The sequence below is a fragment of the Coenobita brevimanus genome, chromosome 75 (genome assembly GCF_032717465.1).
Source record: "Coenobita brevimanus isolate Jiangsu-jjx chromosome 75, ASM3271746v2, whole genome shotgun sequence".
Classification (NCBI taxonomy): domain Eukaryota; kingdom Metazoa; phylum Arthropoda; class Malacostraca; order Decapoda; family Coenobitidae; genus Coenobita; species Coenobita brevimanus.
In genome coordinates, this window is record NC_137028.1 from 17,766,249 (window position 1) to 17,786,828 (window position 20,580).

At 42.5% G+C, this 20,580-nt stretch overlaps 1 protein-coding gene across 1 annotated transcript in view; it reads left to right on the forward strand.

Annotated features, from left to right (window-relative positions):
* The window catches only part of LOC145407988 (sodium- and chloride-dependent creatine transporter 1-like), a 29,986-nt gene extending 11,367 nt beyond the window's left edge, over window positions 1–18,619 (forward strand). The window contains exons 2-12 of the mRNA XM_080278791.1: window positions 5,782–5,913; window positions 6,191–6,320; window positions 6,741–6,851; window positions 8,002–8,150; window positions 8,386–8,504; window positions 9,813–10,041; window positions 10,278–10,399; window positions 11,363–11,491; window positions 11,728–11,931; window positions 12,304–12,474; window positions 13,375–18,619. Coding sequence (XP_080134917.1) covers window positions 5,782–5,913; window positions 6,191–6,320; window positions 6,741–6,851; window positions 8,002–8,150; window positions 8,386–8,504; window positions 9,813–10,041; window positions 10,278–10,399; window positions 11,363–11,491; window positions 11,728–11,931; window positions 12,304–12,474; window positions 13,375–13,500 — 1,622 coding nt within the window. The 3' untranslated portion in view covers window positions 13,501–18,619. The remainder of the gene's footprint in view (window positions 1–5,781; window positions 5,914–6,190; window positions 6,321–6,740; window positions 6,852–8,001; window positions 8,151–8,385; window positions 8,505–9,812; window positions 10,042–10,277; window positions 10,400–11,362; window positions 11,492–11,727; window positions 11,932–12,303; window positions 12,475–13,374) is intronic.
* The last annotated feature ends 1,961 nt before the right edge of the window (window positions 18,620–20,580 follow it).

Genomic DNA, 20,580 nt, shown 5'->3' on the forward strand with positions numbered 1-20,580 from the left:
CCACTGAACATATCTTGAACATGTCAAAAGGTGCCGCTAAAATTTAATTTAATGGAAAGACATGATGAGTGAAAATTTAATACTGATAAATTCTCTCATTCTCTCTCTCTCTCTCTGATGATGATGATGGTGGTGGCGGGTTTCTACAGCTCATTTTCCAGCTACATCCTGCAACATTCAACTCTCTCTCTAATGTCAGCTGTCACTGTCAGTCAGATGTCAGGAGCAACAAGCCGTAATCCTTCCGAAGACGTTAATAAGAGGGCGCAGGAGCAGGGCAGACATGCAAAGCCACTTTCTAACTAAAATTGCTTAAACCTACCAAGCACACACACACACACACACACACACACACACACACACACACACACACACACACAATCATACTCCTGGTTCTCATGGAGACTCTCTAAGCTTATCACTTCTCGAGGTTTCCTTCTGGCTAACTAAAAATGCCCAACTCAGAAAGATCCTCTCGCAGTAAAGGAACCAGTCACCAGAAGCCTCTACCATATCCCCATTCGCTTCAACAGGTCATTTCTATTTAATTTTTGCCATGCGCTCGCCTATTTACATCTTATTTTCTACTACCAACAAAGTAATCGAAGATGCATTAGATAAAGTCGCATGCGCAGGGTGGCGGAAAGAGCACAGTGTTCCCCGGCATTCAGTACTCCATTTCCACTACGGCAAGACGATATTAGTGAACCGGAAAACCATCTCGCACTGCAGAGGCTAAGAGGAAAAAAATTCAAAACTGACGTGCAATGTGTATTTGAATGTCGGCGTGCATAAAAATTTAAATCCGGCGCGCAATGTGAGACAGACGGCGTGCATGGTTTTCCCGGGCAATGATTGGGAGGCGGTGGAGGCGGGGGGCGTGCTGGCTGCTGATTGGCCGAGGGGAGGACCGGCAACTCGACAGAGGAAGTTTCCATGACGTCACGCCAAGCCGGCCGACCCTTGCATGAGGCGGGGATGCTCTCTCTCTCTCTCTCTCTCTCTCTCTCTCTCTCAGCTGATATACCTTTCCTGCCTGAAGTTCACTAAATAACTTACGTCAATTCTTCTCCGTAACTAAGGACTGGTGTGTACAACAAGAACAAGAAGGATGGCAAAATGCTGAACAAAATAGTCTGTCAGAATGAAATACGAAAAAATGGGATACTATTGAAGGGGTTAACGGCAAGAGGGATTAAAGGTAAATTCTGTCCTCAGTGCAAGAAGGCGGTCGGTCATAAGTTCATTTACACCCTCAGGTTTTCAAGATTCACACTCAGTTAAACCTAATCCCTTGGTCTTCGCCGGAATAGTAAATTAAGAGTTGTCCCCACCATGAGAGGGTTAAATCGTCTGGTGGCAACAAGAATCAGATACACAGATTAATTATTCATCTGTCTTCTGTCTGTCTGTCTGTCTGTCTGTCTGTCTGTCTCTCTCTCTCGTAAAAAGAATAAAAAATGTCCAGCGCTAACCATAACAGTGGGTGTCTCTTGGTGGCGAAGGTGTAAATTTAAGATGTAGGGTGGTGGGTGGGTGGGTGTTGGTGTAAGATGGCTGGTGGTGAAGGTGTAAATTTAAGGTGTAGGGTGGTGGGTGGGTGTTGGTGTAAGATGGCTGATGGTGAAGGTTTAGGGTGGTTGGTGGGTGGGTCTTGGCAAGATGGTTGGTGGCGAGGGTGTAAATTTAAGGTGTAGGGTGGTGGGTGGGTGTTGAGAGGAGGGAAAGGCGTGACGGCGTCCACAGGTGCCGGTGCTGCCATCTACACCACGATCAATGTGCACACCGACACCAGCACCACGAAGGCCAATATTTACCTGTTTGAGCAATATTCACCAGTAAGGGCAATATTCACCTTGTAGCAGAGTTACACACAGCCGGTCTACTGATTTAAGGCAGTTACGCAAGAGCCGAGTGTCTTGCCGCATGGGTCCAAAGAGATGGCTGAAAATATGTCGAAAGCGTGATGTCATCAGAGGGGTGGGCTGGTGACACTTTAAAATCTTCTGGTGTGATGTAACCTAGCCTCAGACCCCTATTCAAAAAGGCATTATAGGACTAGGACCGCTTTTTGAGAGGTTAGCAGGCTCCCTACCACCTCCTCCATGGCAGTATATTTTCCAGAACCAAAGACTGGGAGGTTGCACAAGTCCCCCCTTCCAAATAAAGCAAGTTAGAGGAACACGGTATACATAAACACAACGGATGCGATGGTTAACGTGTCATTGCCAGAGGTGTGAGTGGTGGTGGTAGGGCCGTGGTGCTAGGGCCTCAAGGACACGGCCACGGACGCAATGGAAAGCACAGCAGCAACAGTCTCAATTGCCCTTCGTTGTTGTCTGCCTGCCCCGCCCCGCCCCACCCGCTGCCAGGTGGGGTAGGGTGGAGTGGCGCCTGCTTGCACCTTCGCTACCACGCTGCAGCCCTGATACTTTAATTTCAGTAAGCATAATAAAATACCTGAATAAAGTCCTACCTTCCAAATTCTTTTTAAGTCTCTCACGCTCTAACTGGGATAAAACAAGTTGAGATTAACTGGGGTTATTGCACAGAAGAGCTAAGTTAAAGCCAAGTGTCTATCTAATCAGCATAGAGAACTGCAACCACATAATTACCGTATAAGCTTTTTCCATGTTAACGCACTCTGCACCTAAACTGTTACTCTTGCCAAGCTTGTATGAAGTTAATACGCATATGTCTTTTTTTTAAGCTATTATAACTCAACTACCTTTCCTACTGTAAGCAACACAGGCGCGGAACACTTCTTTCTTTATCCATTCAGAATTTTGGGTTTATTTTTATCCTTGTTACGACAGGACGATTTTCTTCAGCTCAAGAAGGACTAAACGTTAACACTTTCGGTGCGATGACCCCTTTTACTCTTATTTAGTCTAAAGATTCATGTGGTAGAGCTAAATAATAATAATAATAATAATAATAATAATAATAATAACACGATCCACAATGTGATACGGGGCGAAACAGAAATACGGTTCACTGATTTACCACATAAAGTTAGGCAAAAATACGGCCGAACGAAATGCTGTATAGAGCCAACACAGAATATCCATAGAGTTATGTCACGCACCCAGCCAAAAAATATAGTTCATAAATTTACGCCACGCCAAACTAAAATTCCATCTGTTGATTTAGGCCACGCAGCTAAGCAAACACACAGTCCATACATATAGGCGGAAGTGCTGAGAATACAAAGAATCCATAGATGATAAAAAGCTAAGTCAAACAAAACATCTTGGGAGGACAAAAGGCAGAGGAAGTACCAAGAAAAATAACTGTCGACAGATACGGGGCCAAGAAAAATAAAAATATCTTACGAGAACAGCAGGCGGAGGAAGTACCAAGAAAACCCACGCCAAAGCAAACTATCGCAGGGGAGCAACAGCCCGGAGCCGAACAAACTCTCCTAGAACAACAGGCAGAGGTTATTATTTGAAGTGCCCTCATGGCATCAGGAAACAGCCTATCACCGCCAATCAGAGCAGCGTTGGTCCCTGCTGGTGTTAAAAGGTGCACCGCTGCCCCCCAACACCCTCTCCCTCTCCGTCCCTCTCACTCTCTCTCTCTCTCTCCCTCCACCACCACCACCAACACCTGCGGCTAATCACAATCATCGTCGCTGTCCTTGTCGTTATCATCAACATCTCTCCACCATATCATTGTAATCATCATCTTTATCATCGTCTTCATTATCATTATCGTCATCATTGTCTACATCGTCTCAACGACCTCTACCTCCTTGATAAGTAGGGTTTAGATAATGATGATGATGAGAAGGATAATGATGAAATCCCTACTATATCCTATTTACACTACTTTGGCACAAACTTTCGTCCTCTTGTAGCTTACTGTACATAGCTCGACAGTGGAATAAGACAACACCACGGCTCTATATCTTCCCATGGTACTTCTTTGTGACTAGCATCATATTCTAATGTTAATCTACTGCCACTACTCGAAATTAAAGATAGAGATGACAGACAATCTTAGGCCAAGTTTGATTAAAAAAGGAAATGTTGACTCAGGAGGACCAACATACTGCAGCATCACTTATATACAGTATGTACCCAGAGGCTGGTGGTCATAGTGAGGTCACGCGTGTGGGGATGTCCTACTTTCCCATCGACACTCAGGCCTCGGTATACAGTAGGTCCCCCGGGCTAGGATCAATATGGGTATGAGTGCGTGGCCAGTCTTCCCTCTGACGCACACCTCCTCCCCTACGACGATCTGACACGCACCTCCCAACCCAAGTATATACAGACGCTCTGAAGCACACCTCCTTCCCGACGACGCTCTGACGCACATCTCCTTCCCTACGACACTGACGCACATCTCTTTCCCTACGACACTGACGCACATCTCCTTCCCTTCGACGCCCTGAGGCCACCATGGCAGCTGGCACACGACCTTAAGTGGTCCTTAACGTGCCAGCGACATGATCTTTGTTTACAATTTTTTATTATACAATTACGTTCTAAGATGCAAACATTTTCATGGACGAGTGCCGTGGTAAACTAATTATAGGCCTATACTGAGTAGGCAGGTAGAATTATTCTGTTCTGCCTTATCTACAAGTGATGGCACTGGGAAGGGAAGCCTTCACGTGATGACACGGATTTAACAGGATGACTCCACTGTCTGGTTATACAAACACTCCTCAACTCCCTCCCTATCCCCCGAAATGAGGATAGTGAACCGTAATGAGGGGCAACTTTGGCCAACGGCCCACTGGATTCACGTTACTGATGAACCTGGGGCTACAGCATACTGATCTATCACTCGGTCTCCCTTAAGCTGAGTAATGACGTCGGAAGGCAGCAAGGATGTAGAGTACAAAAGTGACGCAACCACACAATATTTGTATCCCTCATGTCCTCGTCAGTACACTTAACAGGAATTGCGAACTATTCTCTTAGCTTTAAAATCATCTGCCAAGGTTAAAGAACACCTGGCCGGTCTCGTCTAAAGGCAGCAGTCAGTACACCTCTGTCTCTAGTGCCCACACCATCTGCCTTCATTGTTCTCTTCTCCACACACCCTTTATCGTTCTCTTTACCCATTTTTTCCCGATGTCTTTTCTTTCTTCCTTCTCCTCGATTCATTTTCTTTTCCTCCTTGTATCCCTCCATCCCCTATCCATATTTATTTATCTCCCCTTTTTCTCCCCCGGCCATTTTTTTCTCTCCTCCTGCTTCTCCTCTTTCTCCTGTCATCTCAATTTCCTCGTCTCTCCTCCTCCTCCTCCTTCTTCTTCTTCTCCTCCTCCTCCTTCTCCTCTTTCCTCTCTATTTCCTCTCCTCTCCTCCTTCCTTCTCCATGTCCCTCTCTGTCCTCTCCATTTCCTCTTCTCTCCTCCATCCTTCTCTCTCTCCCCCTCTGTCCTCCCCAGTTCCTCCTCCCTCTGCCAGTTACACCAAGGTCGGGTCCCACACCACGTCGGCCTCCCTCACCAACAAGTGCTGATCAATACGTAATGTGGTACGCACCCTCTCCGTCGACCCAAACACGAAAGTCATCTGCATGTCCTGTCGCCCATGCACACTTCCTCGCTAACTCATCCCTTCCCTCTCCTCCACTTCCACATTCATTACACCATCATACTCGTCCACCGCATGCACTCTCATACTTTCACTCTCTAACTTCACTCTCATCACACTGGAAAACTCACAAACCAAACTGTCATAACTCTTCACCACGCAGGCTCATCATTTTCCCAGCTTAAAGTGTCTTATCTCATTATTTTTTCTTTCTTCTCCCCAGGCGCCTTCTTGATCCCGTACTGCGTGTGTGCCCTGCTGGGGGGTATGCCTATGTTCTTCCTGGAGGTGGGCATCGGCCAATTCATGAGCGAGGGTGGCATCTCGGTCTGGAAGATGTGTCCGCTGTTCCAAGGTGGGTATATTGTATGGTGCGGGTGAGCAGTATTTATTTTACTCAGTCTTTAAAAATAAGGATGAGCATAATCTACTTACAGTAGACTCGTTGAAATTAGGGATGAGCATAATCTGCTCTCATGTGCCCACTGTTCCAAGGTGGGTTAAATGTATGATATGGATGAGCATAATTTATTCCCGGGTCATTAAAATTACACCGATGAAACGCCAAACAGAAAATGGGTCAGAATATAAGTAAAATAAAAATAAAAATCCACGTATCCTGCTTCCCTCAGGTATTGGATGTGCGGCTATCGTGGTGTGCAACTGGCTCAACGTGTACTACATTGTAATCATCGCCTGGGCATTGTACTACTTCATCTTGTCCTTCCAAGCCGAGCTGCCCTGGTCCACCTGCGGTAATTGGTGAGTTGGGGTGGCGAGGCATTGTGTTGATGTTTCTTCGTGTTTAGTGAAATTCCTATGCTTGGGTCTGAATTACGCCTTTCTGAAGTCTATAGCACTGCTGCTGCAACGACTACTACTACTACTACTACTACTGCTACTACTACTTTTATTGCTGATACAAATAATATTAATAATGATGATAGTGATGATGACGATGATGATGATAATAATAATAATAATAATAATAATAATAATAATAACAATAATAATAATAATAATAATAATAATAATAATAATAATAACACCTCCTTCCTTCTTCCTTGCATAAAAATACCACCACCACCACCACCACCACCACTACCACCACCACCACAACTATTACTACTACACTGCTACTGCTACTACTAATACATGAAATTCTACCCTGTTCTCCTGAAGGTGGAACACTGATGCCTGCGTGTCCTTCGGAGGCAATACCAACCACACGCTGATTCAGGAGCTCAAGGCCAATAACATCACGCCGAAGGACTCTGTGGTGGAGTTCTGGGAGTGAGTACCGCCACCTCTCTCTCTCTCTCTCTCTCTCTCTCTCAGTACAATATATGGTAGAGGATCAGCTTAACTCCCTTGATGGCATTACAGAATCGAAAAGTTCTTATCGGCTTGTGGGTTCGATTTCATGTCCATTCAGATTGAGGCATGCGAACTACTAGACCACCAGGCGCCCTAACAAGGTGATGTTGATAATACTGATGATGATGGTATGATAATAATGAAAATGATAAAGAATGTGAAGATGATGATGATGATGATGATATTTACTAGAGGAAAATCTTAGCTTGGATGATGATAAACAATTAAAGATTAGATTGGGATAATAATGATATGGATTCTGAGTAAGGATAAAAAATAATGAGAAACTGAGCTAGGAAAAAAAGACGAATGTACGAAATTTGGGTTAGAAGAATAACAGTACTGATAAAAAATAGTGTATGGCATAGACCTCGCAACTTTTTCATCGCGAGTTTCTTCTGAGCTTTCGTACCACTTCTTCCTTGGCGATTTATTCTGCAAAACAGATCTCAATATCTTCTATTAAGATTATTTATGCAAACCACGTCAACATTAAAACGATGCAGATAAACACTAGAGAATGTCAAAGAGTAATATGGTAAATGAACGGATCTTGAATTTGGTTTTCTGCTATCTTGTTATCCTTTTTTCATGGACAGAACAATTTGCGGGCTCCTGACCTTTCTTCTTCCTTGCATAAAAAAAATAAGTCGCCAAAGAAGAGATGGTACGAAGCCTCCTAGTGCCATCTGGAGTCCTGTTCAACATCTCTCTCTCTTAACAAGCTTTTGATAGGCTATTCACACTAAGTTGGTCTAAAATTTTCTCAACCTCAATGCTGAGTTGTTGCATAATATGAACGCTAAAATATATGATAGTCACAAAAAAATGCTATGAAATTGCTATGAATAGGATGCAAAGCCATAGCATTGTATTCTGCTACTGAGGTACGCGAATATATCTATTAAAAAAAAAAAAAAAAAAAAAGGAAAATCTGGACCAATTTAAGATGAAAAGAGTACAGTTCTCGCACTGTCAGGCTACTTCTTGCTCTGTGGACCCTAACTCACCCTATCCTTTGGTGGGAAAAGAGGTCAGGATGATGATGATGATGATCTCCCCGCAGCAACCGAGTCCTACAAATCACAGACGGCGTGGACGTGATGGGAGCAATGGTGTGGCCCCTGTTCGGCTGTCTGGTATTCTCTTGGGTGTGCACGTACTTCGCCATCTGGAAGGGCGTGAAAGTGACGGGCAAGATCATGTATTTCACAGGTATGTATCGGGCCTGGGTGTCCACTTTGCTCGAGCATTACGCGACCATCATCAACAGATAATCACTTCCTCCCCGTTTGCAATATTTGGCATATGTGAAATAATTGCCATTTACTCGCAAACAACGCCCTCCCCATCCCCGACGAGAGTGACCGGCGCTCTTGATTAACCAGCATTGTCTTTCAGAAGTGATTTGATTTGATGATGATGCTGTACTAAAGAGACATCTTTACAGCCACTTTCCCGTATGTGATGCTAACGGCACTCCTGGTCCGTGGGGCGACGCTGCCAGGAGCCGCAGAGGGTATTCGGTTCTACCTCGAGCCTAAATGGGAGAAAGTCCTCGATTATCAGGTAATAACCAGTGTTTTCAGGGCCAATGCAGTAAAGGGTCGCGGCTGCGGGCTGTGCATCTTGGTCCTCGTTCATCTGACACCAGGTAACATTGTGTGTAATTGCTCGGCCACCAGTCTCCTCCCCAACACCTTTGTTTCTCAGATGTTTGTTGCATTCTACTAATATCAAATTTATGCCATGTGATGATATCTGTGTGTGACGCTGCTCGAGCGGCTTGGGCATCCTTGTTCCCACAGCGCGACGATTTAAAGGCCACCAAGCCCGGCCTCCTGAGCCGCTCAACGCCGGCCAGATCTCTTAGGTATTATTCAGATCATACATAATGCATTGTTCAGGTCGCAAATGTACGTTTCATTTCTTGGTCGACGGGGGGAGAGTGACAAAACAGTTACGCGGCATGAGGGACGGAGTGTCACGAGAATCGGTTGTTATACCCAATGCGATGTCATCCCTGGTACACATCAAATGCCAAACTTGAATAATTCAGTTAAGAGCATTTGCTGACTGACATCTCGTGGCACTAGTCACCAACTAATAGCAATTTGCAGACAGTCGTCTTTCCCGCGAAAGATGGTCAGACCTCAACTTGTTCTGGTCCTACCCGCACCTAGTCCTTAACTGGCAGCTGAGATACTCGGGGGAGCCAGGGTGCTCTGCCGCAATTTTCAGTGATTGAGCAGGCCCGGCATCGTGGCTGATATGATGACCATTGACTTTAGTTTATGATTATTATTATGATTATGATAATGATATGATTTGATGGTGGTGATGATGTTGATGATGGTGGTGATGATAATAATGATGATTTGCAATTGATTATGGTAATTGGATGCAGCAGAGTTTTGTAATGTGATGACTTTACTAATGTAATGCTTTGAATCTGATGTCATTATAAAGTGTTGTACTGGCGACTTTGATACAGTGCACTGGCAGATGATGTGCATGCTAGTGCATGAATTCAATTAATATGAACGGATACAGAATAGCAATGAGGTTAGAAATGTTGGTTAGGATTTACTGAGTGTAGGAGTAGGGAGGGTGGGGCTACAGCTAAGGACTAGCTGCCGTGCTATGATAAAGCACTGAATGATGACTTCATGATGAGTCCTCATGGCTGAAGGCCTCTGGCAAAGTATAAAGCATTACTTTGTTTTGTCATCTTGGTCTTGATTTATCGAAGCTCAATATGGGACAGTGAAATATGTCATACAGTACTGAAACACTGGGCATATGGCATGTGGATGTCTTGTCCACACGTCGCTAAGCCTCAGGGCTGGTAGTACTACGTTGTTTTTATCTTCACAGGTGTGGAACGATGCTGGCACCCAGGTGTTCTACTCCTACGCAGTCGCTCTCGGTGGCATGATCGCCCTCGGCTCCTACAACAAATTCAACAACAACTTCTTCAAGCAGTGCGCCATACTGTGTGTGTGTAACTCTTGCACTTCACTCTTTGCTGGCTTTGGCATATTCAGCATCCTTGGCTTCATGAGTTACCAGTTGGAGCTGCCCATGGAGAAGGTTGCAGAGGCTGGTGGGTATCAAGCCTTCTAGGCCATCCTTGTTACCATTATTATGTATGTTATCTGGTAAACACTCTCAGGATATGGTGTAAGCTTGTGTGATGCAAAACCCTGAATGAAATCTCAAAAACAGACCGTGTTTTATTGCAGAGGAGAACTGGGACTTAGCAAAAGTTAAATGTCGACCTCAATTACTTGTGTAGTTGATATGCATTACTTTAGTCCTTCTTCTTCTACTTTCCCACAGGTCCTGGGCTTGCCTTTATCGCCTACCCCAAGGCCATGGCCTCAATGCCCCTCGCTCCCCTTTGGTCGGCCCTCTTCTTCTGCATGATCCTGATGGTGGGGTTGGACTCACAGTTTGTTCAGGTTCGTACAAACCCCAGTATGTACACTTGGGAGCAAAACATTCGTCACATACATCTCTCTCTCTCTCTCTGGTAATCTTCCTAAGCTGAGAGAGGCTCGGTATGTTTCCCTGCCCACAGATGAGTTTCCTTGACATGATGCATTCTCTTTGAGATGATGCATCAGGAAGGAAAATAATGGGCATGCCTTCAATGTAAGGTAGACGCAGTGGAATAACAGTTGAATATTCGTCTCTACCAGTACACTTGCAGTCACTAGTCCTTTACACAGTCTCTATACCGTGCCAAAACAGAGTAGGATCCGCCAAGTTAACAAACAATATTCAAGCAAATTGAAGGGGTTCAAATCTCACTTCTAGATGAGAACCCCAAACGTGTATATGGATTATTGAAAGCACCGGTACCTCACTGTAAGAAGAAATCTGCATGTTATTCCTTCCCAAAGTTTTGTCCTTCATTTCTCTGGAAGTTATCTCCTAAACTTACATCATTTAATAGCATATATACATAATATGACTGTTGCCTATTTGAAACAGTTGCACTAATGTATTTCACTCTGGCTAACATCAGAGGATTCCGGTCACTGTTGCAAATATGCGTTCAACTGAAAGAAATCCAAACAGTATGCACCTAAAAAACCCTGCCTCAACCTTCTCCCTTCCACAGGTACCCCTAAGAATCATGTATTAAAATCAGGGGATGAACCAAGTAGTACTTTTGTACCCCCTACAGGCAGAGGGTGCAGTGTCTGTCCTAAAGTAAATGTTCTTGCTGTTGTGATCCCAAGCTCATCTGAAACATGAACCCGGTGGACTGCTGGCTGAAGATGACGTTCCCCTGCAGTCTATCATCTTCCTTCAGAGGGAATGGAGGGAGCTGAGGGACGTTTGTATAACAGTGATGTGGAGCCGCTCAGCCTAAAATGAAATGAGCTAACAGTGTCCTATTTCTGTGCCCCCTGCAGGTAGAGAGTGTGGTGACAGCTATTGTTGACCTGTTCCCTGACTTCCTGAGGGTGGGCCGCCGGAGGGAGATCCTGGTGGGGGTTGTATGTCTTGTAGATCTGGCTATTGGAAGCACTATGGTTTTGCAGGTGAGGAATTCGGTTATGTTGAGAGAGAGAGAGAGAGTGTGTGTGTGTGTGTGTGTGTGTGTGTGTGTGTGTGTGTGTGTGTGTGTGTGTGTGTGTGTGTGTGTGTGTGTGTGTGTGTGTGTGTGTGTGTGTGTGTGTTTATATTTATGAGGTTAACACCCTTGACAAAATATATCACACACAACTTAAGCAACCAGTCAAACTTATATGCACCTAAAACAATCCGCGTCTTACAGGGAGGAATGTACGTGTTCCAAATCTTTGACTCTTATTCCGCGAGTGGCATTATCCTCCTGACCATCTGCTTCTGTGAGTGCCTGGTGATCGGCTGGGTGTACGGTGCTGACAGATTCTACGACAACATTGCCATGATGTTGGGCCGCACCGTCAACCCATTCTTCAAGTACTGCTGGAAGTACATCACCCCCATTCTTACTATGGTATGTGGTAATTATTATTTTTTTTTAACTCACTACTACTGTAATTACTTTTCTTTTTTCTTAGCACACTGGGTTGTTTCTCCTAAAGTCTCCAAAGGTTCAACAGCTCTCTACTTACCACACACGACTAGTCGCCACTCGGGTCACTAAAACCCACTGTCCATACTGATACACGTCAAGGCTGTATCGCTCAGCGCTGCTGTAATAGATTTAGCTTACTTCGGATCACCAGTCTAACGTTAAAAAAATCTTCAGGCAGGAATGAGATTCATGTTGACGATATATTGATTAAAAAAAAAAAAAAATCCCTCGAGCTACAGCGATTATATACTTCTCAACTCTGACAGAATTTACACTCTTCTCCTTCCACAGGGCATGGTGATCTTTGCCATGGTGTTCACGGAGCCCCTCACCTACAACAAAACCTACGTCTATCCCAGCTGGGCTCAGGCAATGGGGTGGCTGCTGGTAGTCGGGTCTCTGCTTTGGATCCCTGGCTACAGTGTCTACAAGTTCCTGCAGTACCCGGGCACATGTAGGGAGGTGAGTCACTAAACACACACGCCTTAACACCAGCAATATCCGGCCACATGTAGGGAAGTGTCACTGATCACACACGCCTTAACACCTGCACTACCCAGGCACGTGTAGGGAGGCGAGTCATTGCATACACACGCTTTAACACCTTCAAATCAAGGATCTACTTTCAATTTTTCCCATGTTTCAGAAGATTTTAGTCATTTTCACGGAGGCGTCTGTAATACGGTGTTTAATGAAGGCTTTATCTAATTTTCTCTTGTTTTAAAAGTGTCTCCAAAGCTGAATATAACTGGCTGGAGATGAGAATGATACAAAGTACGTCATCGGACTGGAGCGGTTAATTGGATGAACGTAACTGCATGACAGCTTGATTATGAGATGACATTCTCAGCTTAAACTTAATTATCCAGTCTGATTAAGGTAGAGGTATCACCAACTTAACCTTGGACGAATTATGCTTGCAAACTGATTTTTAGTTCACTGTGAAAATGCAACAATTTGACCCCACTTGAAAAGGGTACAGGTCAAGCAAACACTTCTGTATCTGCACAATAAGCACAGTTTCTGTACGTGGGTATTATTTATTCGTTCATCTGAACAATGTACGGCACTGTCAGTCAAAACACACGGCCTGCCCAGAAGCTGAGGCTCAGTATGCTGCTATGATAACAAAGAAGACAATTATTTATCAGTTAAAGGTTTCCACAATGCAGCCGCAATTCACCTAGTTAGAAATTAAATTTTACGAGGAAGAAGCTCAGTAGTTTATGTGTATGCTGTCACCAGTACATGCAAACCATGCATATAATAAATAACAGTTTTGTACATAATGTATTAATCAATGAAATGAATCCATTCTGACATCCTGTAAATAACCCAATGTTTCCTCACTTTTTCCCACAGAGGTGGATTGCCTCCACTCGTCCCATCCTCAAAGCTCACCACCTGCGGCCTCAGGACTGGGATGAGAACCCAGAGTTACCATACAAGAAGACCATGACAATGGATCCCTTGACAGAAAACGCCTAAGCCCCTGGCTAAGGGCACCTCAGGTTGCCAGCTGAATAAGTTAGCACCTGAGGCTTCCTGGCGGTCGCAACATTTGAGCAGCTATTCTCAGTCTGTTGTTATTCCAGGTGGCCTTCCCAGCGGGAAAGGGTGTCCATCAGACATGAGGTTCTGAAGCAGAAATTAGCACAGAAAGATTACTCCCAGTGGCAGTAGTGCTCTGTAAAGGAACCTCTTTCTCAAGCTTTGCTCACGAGCTAAAAGGCTCGGCCACATTGTGCAGCCAGAAGACAAGTGTTCATCTACTTGTAACTGGGTTTCATGCCTCTTCTTCAGAATAATGTTATATGTATAGCATCTCTATAAAAAGAGAAAAGGACAGATTCATTGGTTGAGCATAATGTGCTGATGTTAGTCGAGGCATTCTTTATATTTGTATTATCGTAAGTATTTATAATCTCAATCCCTTAATGAGAAACATCACTGAATGGACCAATATTTAAGCCAGTGGCATTATTGTCAGGACAGTAAGCCAAGTGTTCTGGAAATCGCAATACTGCATAATTTTCTGTTTTTCTGCGCTTGCCATAGTGGTGCTAAAGAATTAGTGTATTACAGTATTATTCCGTAAATCAGTATTAAAGCAGTCAAGGGGGAGAAGCCACAATGTTGCTGTGATCACTGTAGGTCAATGGATCTGAGTGCTGACACATAACAGCCGTCCAAATGTCAAAATGCAGAGAACAGCCCCTCTTCTCGCTGGTTGGTCGAGACGAGTGGACAAACCATCTAAGCTCTGATTCACAGACAAACCGATGATTACTTTCCTCTTGTAACGAAGACTTGTATTTACAGGAAGGACGGGAGATGATGCATGCATAATATTTCTATGTCTCCTGTTCAATTTGTATTTGCAGGAAGGACGAGGGAAGATGCATGCGGAATACTTCCACGTCTCTTGTACGATTTGTATTCACAGGAAGGACGAGGGAAGATTTATGTAGAATATTGCCCCGTCACTTTCTTCATATGTATTCACAGGAAGGAGAAGGGTAGATGCATGCTGAATATTCCCCTTGTTCTTCTGTCATTCCTACATACGATGGGGAAATAATTGCAAGTTTGTCTGTGAGTCTCGGGCCTTTTGCTTGTGGCTTAAGAAGTAACATGACAAATTTTGTGGCTCACTAACCGTACGATGTAAGAAACTATTATCTTTCCACGAGGGAAGTGGTTTCCTGTTAAAAGCCCAGAATGGCAAAAATTATGATTGATGCTCAAGCTTACTCCATGAAAAAAGGCCAATCCTCCTGGCTTTAGGAGCATTGTGGGAGCGGTTAGGATATGATGTACAGAATTAGTCTTAAGCCCTGAGAGGGGAGATAGGTTTTATACTTTATAGGAGAATATCTTTGTAGTTGTTGTCTGGGAAGCGAGGAGGCCTCTGTCTTCCATCACTTCTTCAACAACAACCCAGGAGATTCTTCTTTGTCTGATCTGTCAATTATTCCCAGAGATTTTACATGTGTCAACATCTTAAAATGTGTCATCCCTCGCAACTCACTCCTGCATTCATGATTCATCTCATTCACAGATGTTAATCAACCACATATGTAAATAACTGCATCATATCATTCATATTCATGTTTAGCATAAATGTTTTCCATTACATATACATAATTTTTTGCATAAAAACTCATGTGACTGATTCTTGTAGAATTCAGTGTAAGATAAGGCATAAGTATTTGTACATGTCACATAATGAATATGGTTATGAAATTAGCATTTACTATATTAAGTAGAGCTACACTTGAGGATCTTTCACGATATAGAGCCGTAATAAGTCTTAACGTCGAGGATCTTTCATAATAGAAAGCTGTGCAGAGTTTTAACATTGAAGATCTCTCACGATATAGAGTCATACTGTCTTATCGTTCAGGATCTTTCACGATAGAAAGCGTACTAAGTCTTAACATCTACGTCAATCGTGAGTCTGAATCACTTTCCTGGAGTGGTCTGTTAGACTTTTGCCAATATCAGTAGCAACGTGGTAACTACTGTCGTTAGGACGCTTAATGACGAGGGTAACTCTTTTCCCGAACAGTTCACAACATACTGGCCACTCCTGTTGTCATTCGACCCTTGTCATGGTAGAATCAGGGAGTCAACCATTTACCCAGTTTTGTCAGATGATTACCCAAAACTTGCTAACCATCACCAAAATCTTAACTGGACTAAGGTGCGTCTTGGAAGGTAAAAAACTTGCCAAACATCACCTAAGTCTTAAGTGATCTAAGGTGTGTCTTGGAAGGTGAAATTTTTCTGCAATGTGTTCAGCAAAGCTTAGAATGATACTTAGTTCCCTGACTCTTGTCCCATCAGTGTTCAGTCACGTTTACTCCTTTCAGTCCTAGATTTTTACTCCTAAACTGAATAAGATCATTGTGATTGACATAATGAACTAGGAAAATTAGGAAACTAAAAAAAAAAAAAAAAAAAAAAGACAAAAAGGTTTAATAATGAAATGAAAATATATAGGCATAATAATTTAAAGCATATGGGGGGGGAGAGAGAGAGAGAGAGAGAGAGATACAAACGAAGGGACGAGTGCAACAGGAGTAAGCCTACAAAAAATAAAATAGAAATCAAGTCATATTCCTCAGTCAGTCTTCTTACAGTCAATTTCTAACTGCCCGACCGCCTCCATAGATTCTAACGCTATTTTTGGTTCTAGTAAATGTTGTTCATCACACATTAATAATATTTCTAGAACAGAGAGCACAAGTTTTTATTCTTTCTCTCTAAGTGGGCGTAGTCTTCCATCTTCTCAGTCTTGGGGAAGCTGGATAACCCTTGAGATAATTGTTTAGTAAGTTATTTAGTATTTTCGGCTCTGTCTTGAAGCTGGATAGAAATGAAGTATTCGGTATTCTGAATGGGACCTAGAGTAAATTAATAAGTATCCTGAGGGGGACCTTGAGATATATTATTCAGAATTTTGAGGGGAATCTTGAGTAAATTCTTCCGTATTCTTATTATTAATATTTTTGGGATACCTAAAAAAATTATCAGATTTTTGGGTGTACTTTGAGATACTGTATATTCGGTATTTCTGGGATGCTCTGAAGAAAATTGTTAAACATTACGGTCACAAAAATTATTAAACATTTTGGGGGTACCGTGGAAAAAAAAAGTGAAAATTTTCAGAGGTACCTTTAGATTATTATATGCTGTATCTGGGGTGCCATGAGATAATTATTCTGTCTTTTGAGGTACGTACCCTGACCAAATAATTTAATATTCTTAGTGCACCACAAGATTAATTATGCAGTATTTCTTGGGTCCAATTTATAAAGGATTCTAAAACTGTTCTTGAAAGACTGAACTATTATCACGGACCATTTTTGCGTTTTATATTCTTTTTTTTTTTTTTTCATTTTTCTATAATCACTGGAAGGTTTTTTTCTCAGCATAATAAAATCGTCTGAGGTCATTTGGAATAAATTAAGAAGTTCGTAATTAAAAAGTCAAAGAGTTAATTTAGAGCCTTAAGATCTCCGGCTACCCTCTGTCTTCATCTTTCCATCTCTCTTGCCAAAAATAATGAGTAGATCAATAAGAAACTCTAGGGCAGGTGAGAACGACATCTTCCTGAACACAGAGGGTCGGGTTTTCGTTGCTTTAGATTTCGTAACACCTCCTCTTTGGCGACTCATTCTGCACCTTACAGCTTAACATCCACTCGTGTGCTGATCATGCAGTCTTAATATCGATACCAATACGCAATAATATGAAAGAGGAGATCATGACGAACTGAGCAAAATTAATCGCCAAGGAAGAGTTGGTACGAAGACTCAAGCCAAAGAGAATACGGCTCAGAGGTGAAGGAGGGGGGAGGGGGGTTATGGGGGGAGGGGAAGGGTGGCTGCGGAGGAGATGGTCAGCAGCCTAAAGTTTGACGTGAGTAATTCCCAAGCCATCAAATAATTAAATAAGTGATAAAAGTAATAATGTCTCCAGTAAATTATATGCTTCCTGTGTGTGAATAAAGAAATAAGGTCACCTGAAGAAGAACAAGGAGAATAAGAATAACAAGAGGATAGAAGAGGATACTGAAGCCGCGAAGAAAAAAATAAAAACAAACTGACCTTATTACTGTCAGTCCGAAGAACGTACTATCAGTTGGGGTTCTGGAAGTAAAAAATGATAAAAATAAAAATAATAATAACAGTAATTCCCACACACACACAGTAAATGAAAATAAATGATGGCTTAAAAATACTATTTTTCTGAAAGCAAAAATAACGCTAATAGGAATAATTCTCACTCACAGTAAAGGAGAATAAAGGATGGCAAAACATATCTCAAGCTTTACTATTGTCCTAAGGTGAACTTGTTACAAATTAGGACTTAGATTTACAAACAGATTCACGTTCCTTTATTTGTCGTAAGATCCGGTTGATTTGGCGGGAAAAAGAAAAAGGAAAGTATAAAATTTTGCCATGTATCTGTTATGTATCTTTTCTGTACCTTTTTCTTTACCCTAAAACAAAATTTGAGTTACTACAAGAAGGATGAAGTGGGGAAAAAAATAGTCTTGTTTTCTCTCTCGTTCATCCTCCAAGAAACAGAGTCTGAGTTAGAAGAGGAAGAACAAGGGATGGACAGCGTAGAATCCTCCCATATCCCTTCTTCTTCCTGCAAAATTTAATAAATAAAGAAGAGAATAAATGAATCTTACGACGGGTGAACAAGATCGTAAGTCTGTCTGTGAATCCGGTCTTAAGGTTGATATGGCAAAGAGGGCAACGTTCACAGCGACCAATGATAGTTTTCTTTCCCGACAGTCAAAAAACAAGAAAGAAAATCAGTTTCATTTTTTGTATTCACCATCCGAGAAGACAGGCGATCAGTTTTTCTTTCCCGACAGTCAAGAGAGAGAGAGAGAGAGAGTAGAAGAAGGAAGAAAAGAGAAAAAAATAAACTTCATTTTTACCATTTACCATTAGAAAACACAAGTAAAGTCGGGTCAAGGGAAAGGAAACGAGTCTATTGGTCTATCGTGACGTTATATTTTCTTACTGGAAAGTGTATGTTATGAATTTGGTCCGTAAGCTTCAAAATAAAAACTATACTAATATTCTGCCTTTTTAATCCAACCTGACCAGGGTGAAGTACAGGAAGAGGATGAGGAAAAAGAGCATGTTTCTGACTTCTTTTGTTTCTTTGTCTCTCACCTGTCTGTCTGCTTATTATGGAAAAAGGTTAGAAATCCACCGGGTTCACTTTTCATCTGAACCTGAGCCTACAGGTATATATTAATTATAGAATAACCTGGTCAACATTGCCATTTCTCCAGCCTGAATAATGAGTTGTAACAACTGATTAATATCAGAATATGATGCCAGTAAAGAAGATGTGCTATGGAATGGATGTAGAGCTGTAGTATTGTCTTTTTCAGCCGCTGACCTACATGAACCAAGCTACAAAAACTCTTATATCTGGGCCAAGTTAGTGTGAAAGAACTAAAGTGAGCTAAGACAATGATCAGAGGAGCCCCGTGGAGGAGAAGTCAATATTAGCTGTAGGATAAAGAGCAAGTATATCGGAACTTTCTCCTGCTCTGTAAGCTGCTCTCGGTCGTTAAAGACAGAAAATACATGGGTTTGTTTACCAGTCAGATTTGTGATTGGAAAGGAGGGCCAAAGACCGTGGTGTTTCACAGTCTCGTAAGTCAGATTACCGAGTGTTGCACCTTAGTAGTGAAGCGTTCAAAGATACGTGGACAGCCAGCAGAATTAGCAGAGACATAAACAATAAAGATAATTACAGTTAGTTACATGAAAAGGTAGCCAAGTAAGTGATTACAGAAATTAAAGTTCGGAATTTGAGAACAGGCAAGTCCGTTACACACATACCTCAACAACCACTTTTGACTTGGAACTACACGTAGTATTGAGAAACTAAAAGGATGCAGAAAAGGGGTTGTTGTTGGCAGTCCCATAAAGCAGGGTCTTGGAAAAGGAGTTAATGGCATAATAGATGGTGTTCCTCGGAGAAGAAGTTAGAGGAAATGCCAGAAAAGCTATATATTCTATGAGATGAATAATAGAGGGCGCTTTTGCTATCACGGAAAAAAGGGGCCGCTAAAGGGGAATTTGTTGTTCCCTTCCATGGTGACTCATGGGGACAGTTGACCGATACCAATGTACGTGATATTTTTTAATGAGTAATGTACCATGTGCAGGTAAGTTTGGTGCTGACAGAGGGAGTTAACTGCTTTGAAGAGCATGATGAGAACTCTATATAATAATGAAGCACATAAACGTGTCACAAAGGCTTATGTTACGGACCTAAGTCTTGCTAGTAAGTAAAATGGAAACTGCTGCCACCTGACGTACCAGGACAGCTCTGTCCTGTTCAACTACTGTTTAGACTCCGCGGACAGTGTCTTAATATTCTGTTTCTTGTAATTATAACTGCTTCGCCATTTGACTGCTATAGTGATACCGGAACTTGTTACATGGTTAAACTAATTATAAAACCATAATTCACTCTACATACCTAAAAACCAATATTATCCTTAAAACCGCTGTATGGTCCGTGTACTCATTCATGCATCCATATTTCACTTCCAGTCTGTATTTCAAATGTTTCTGTCATATAATTTAAAAGCATACTTCAGAAACCGGATCTTTTATGTACTGTAGGTTTATTCAAGTCATTATATATAAATATATATGTAGAGAGAGAGAGAGAGAGAGAGAGAGAGAGAGAGAGAGAGAGAGAGATCCGTTGTCACAAAACTTCCTACCGGAAGCTCATTTTGTCGTACTAGCTTACACTGATTGCCATCATAGCGCTTCCTTACCGAAGATCTTGTCAGCTCTCAATCACCGGCAGCCAAAAAATAAAACACAAATCTTCATTTCATAGTGAGGCAGGGGGGTGAATAGTGGTGCAAGGAAGCCTTGGGGAGGTAAAACAAGTAGCTGATCTTTCCCCCTTTTAACGTGTCAGACTCGGTGCCAGGGAAACCGCACTTAGGTAGTTCTGCTGTGAACCGAACTGATTTCTCTTCGTATATGCAGAAAATCCACA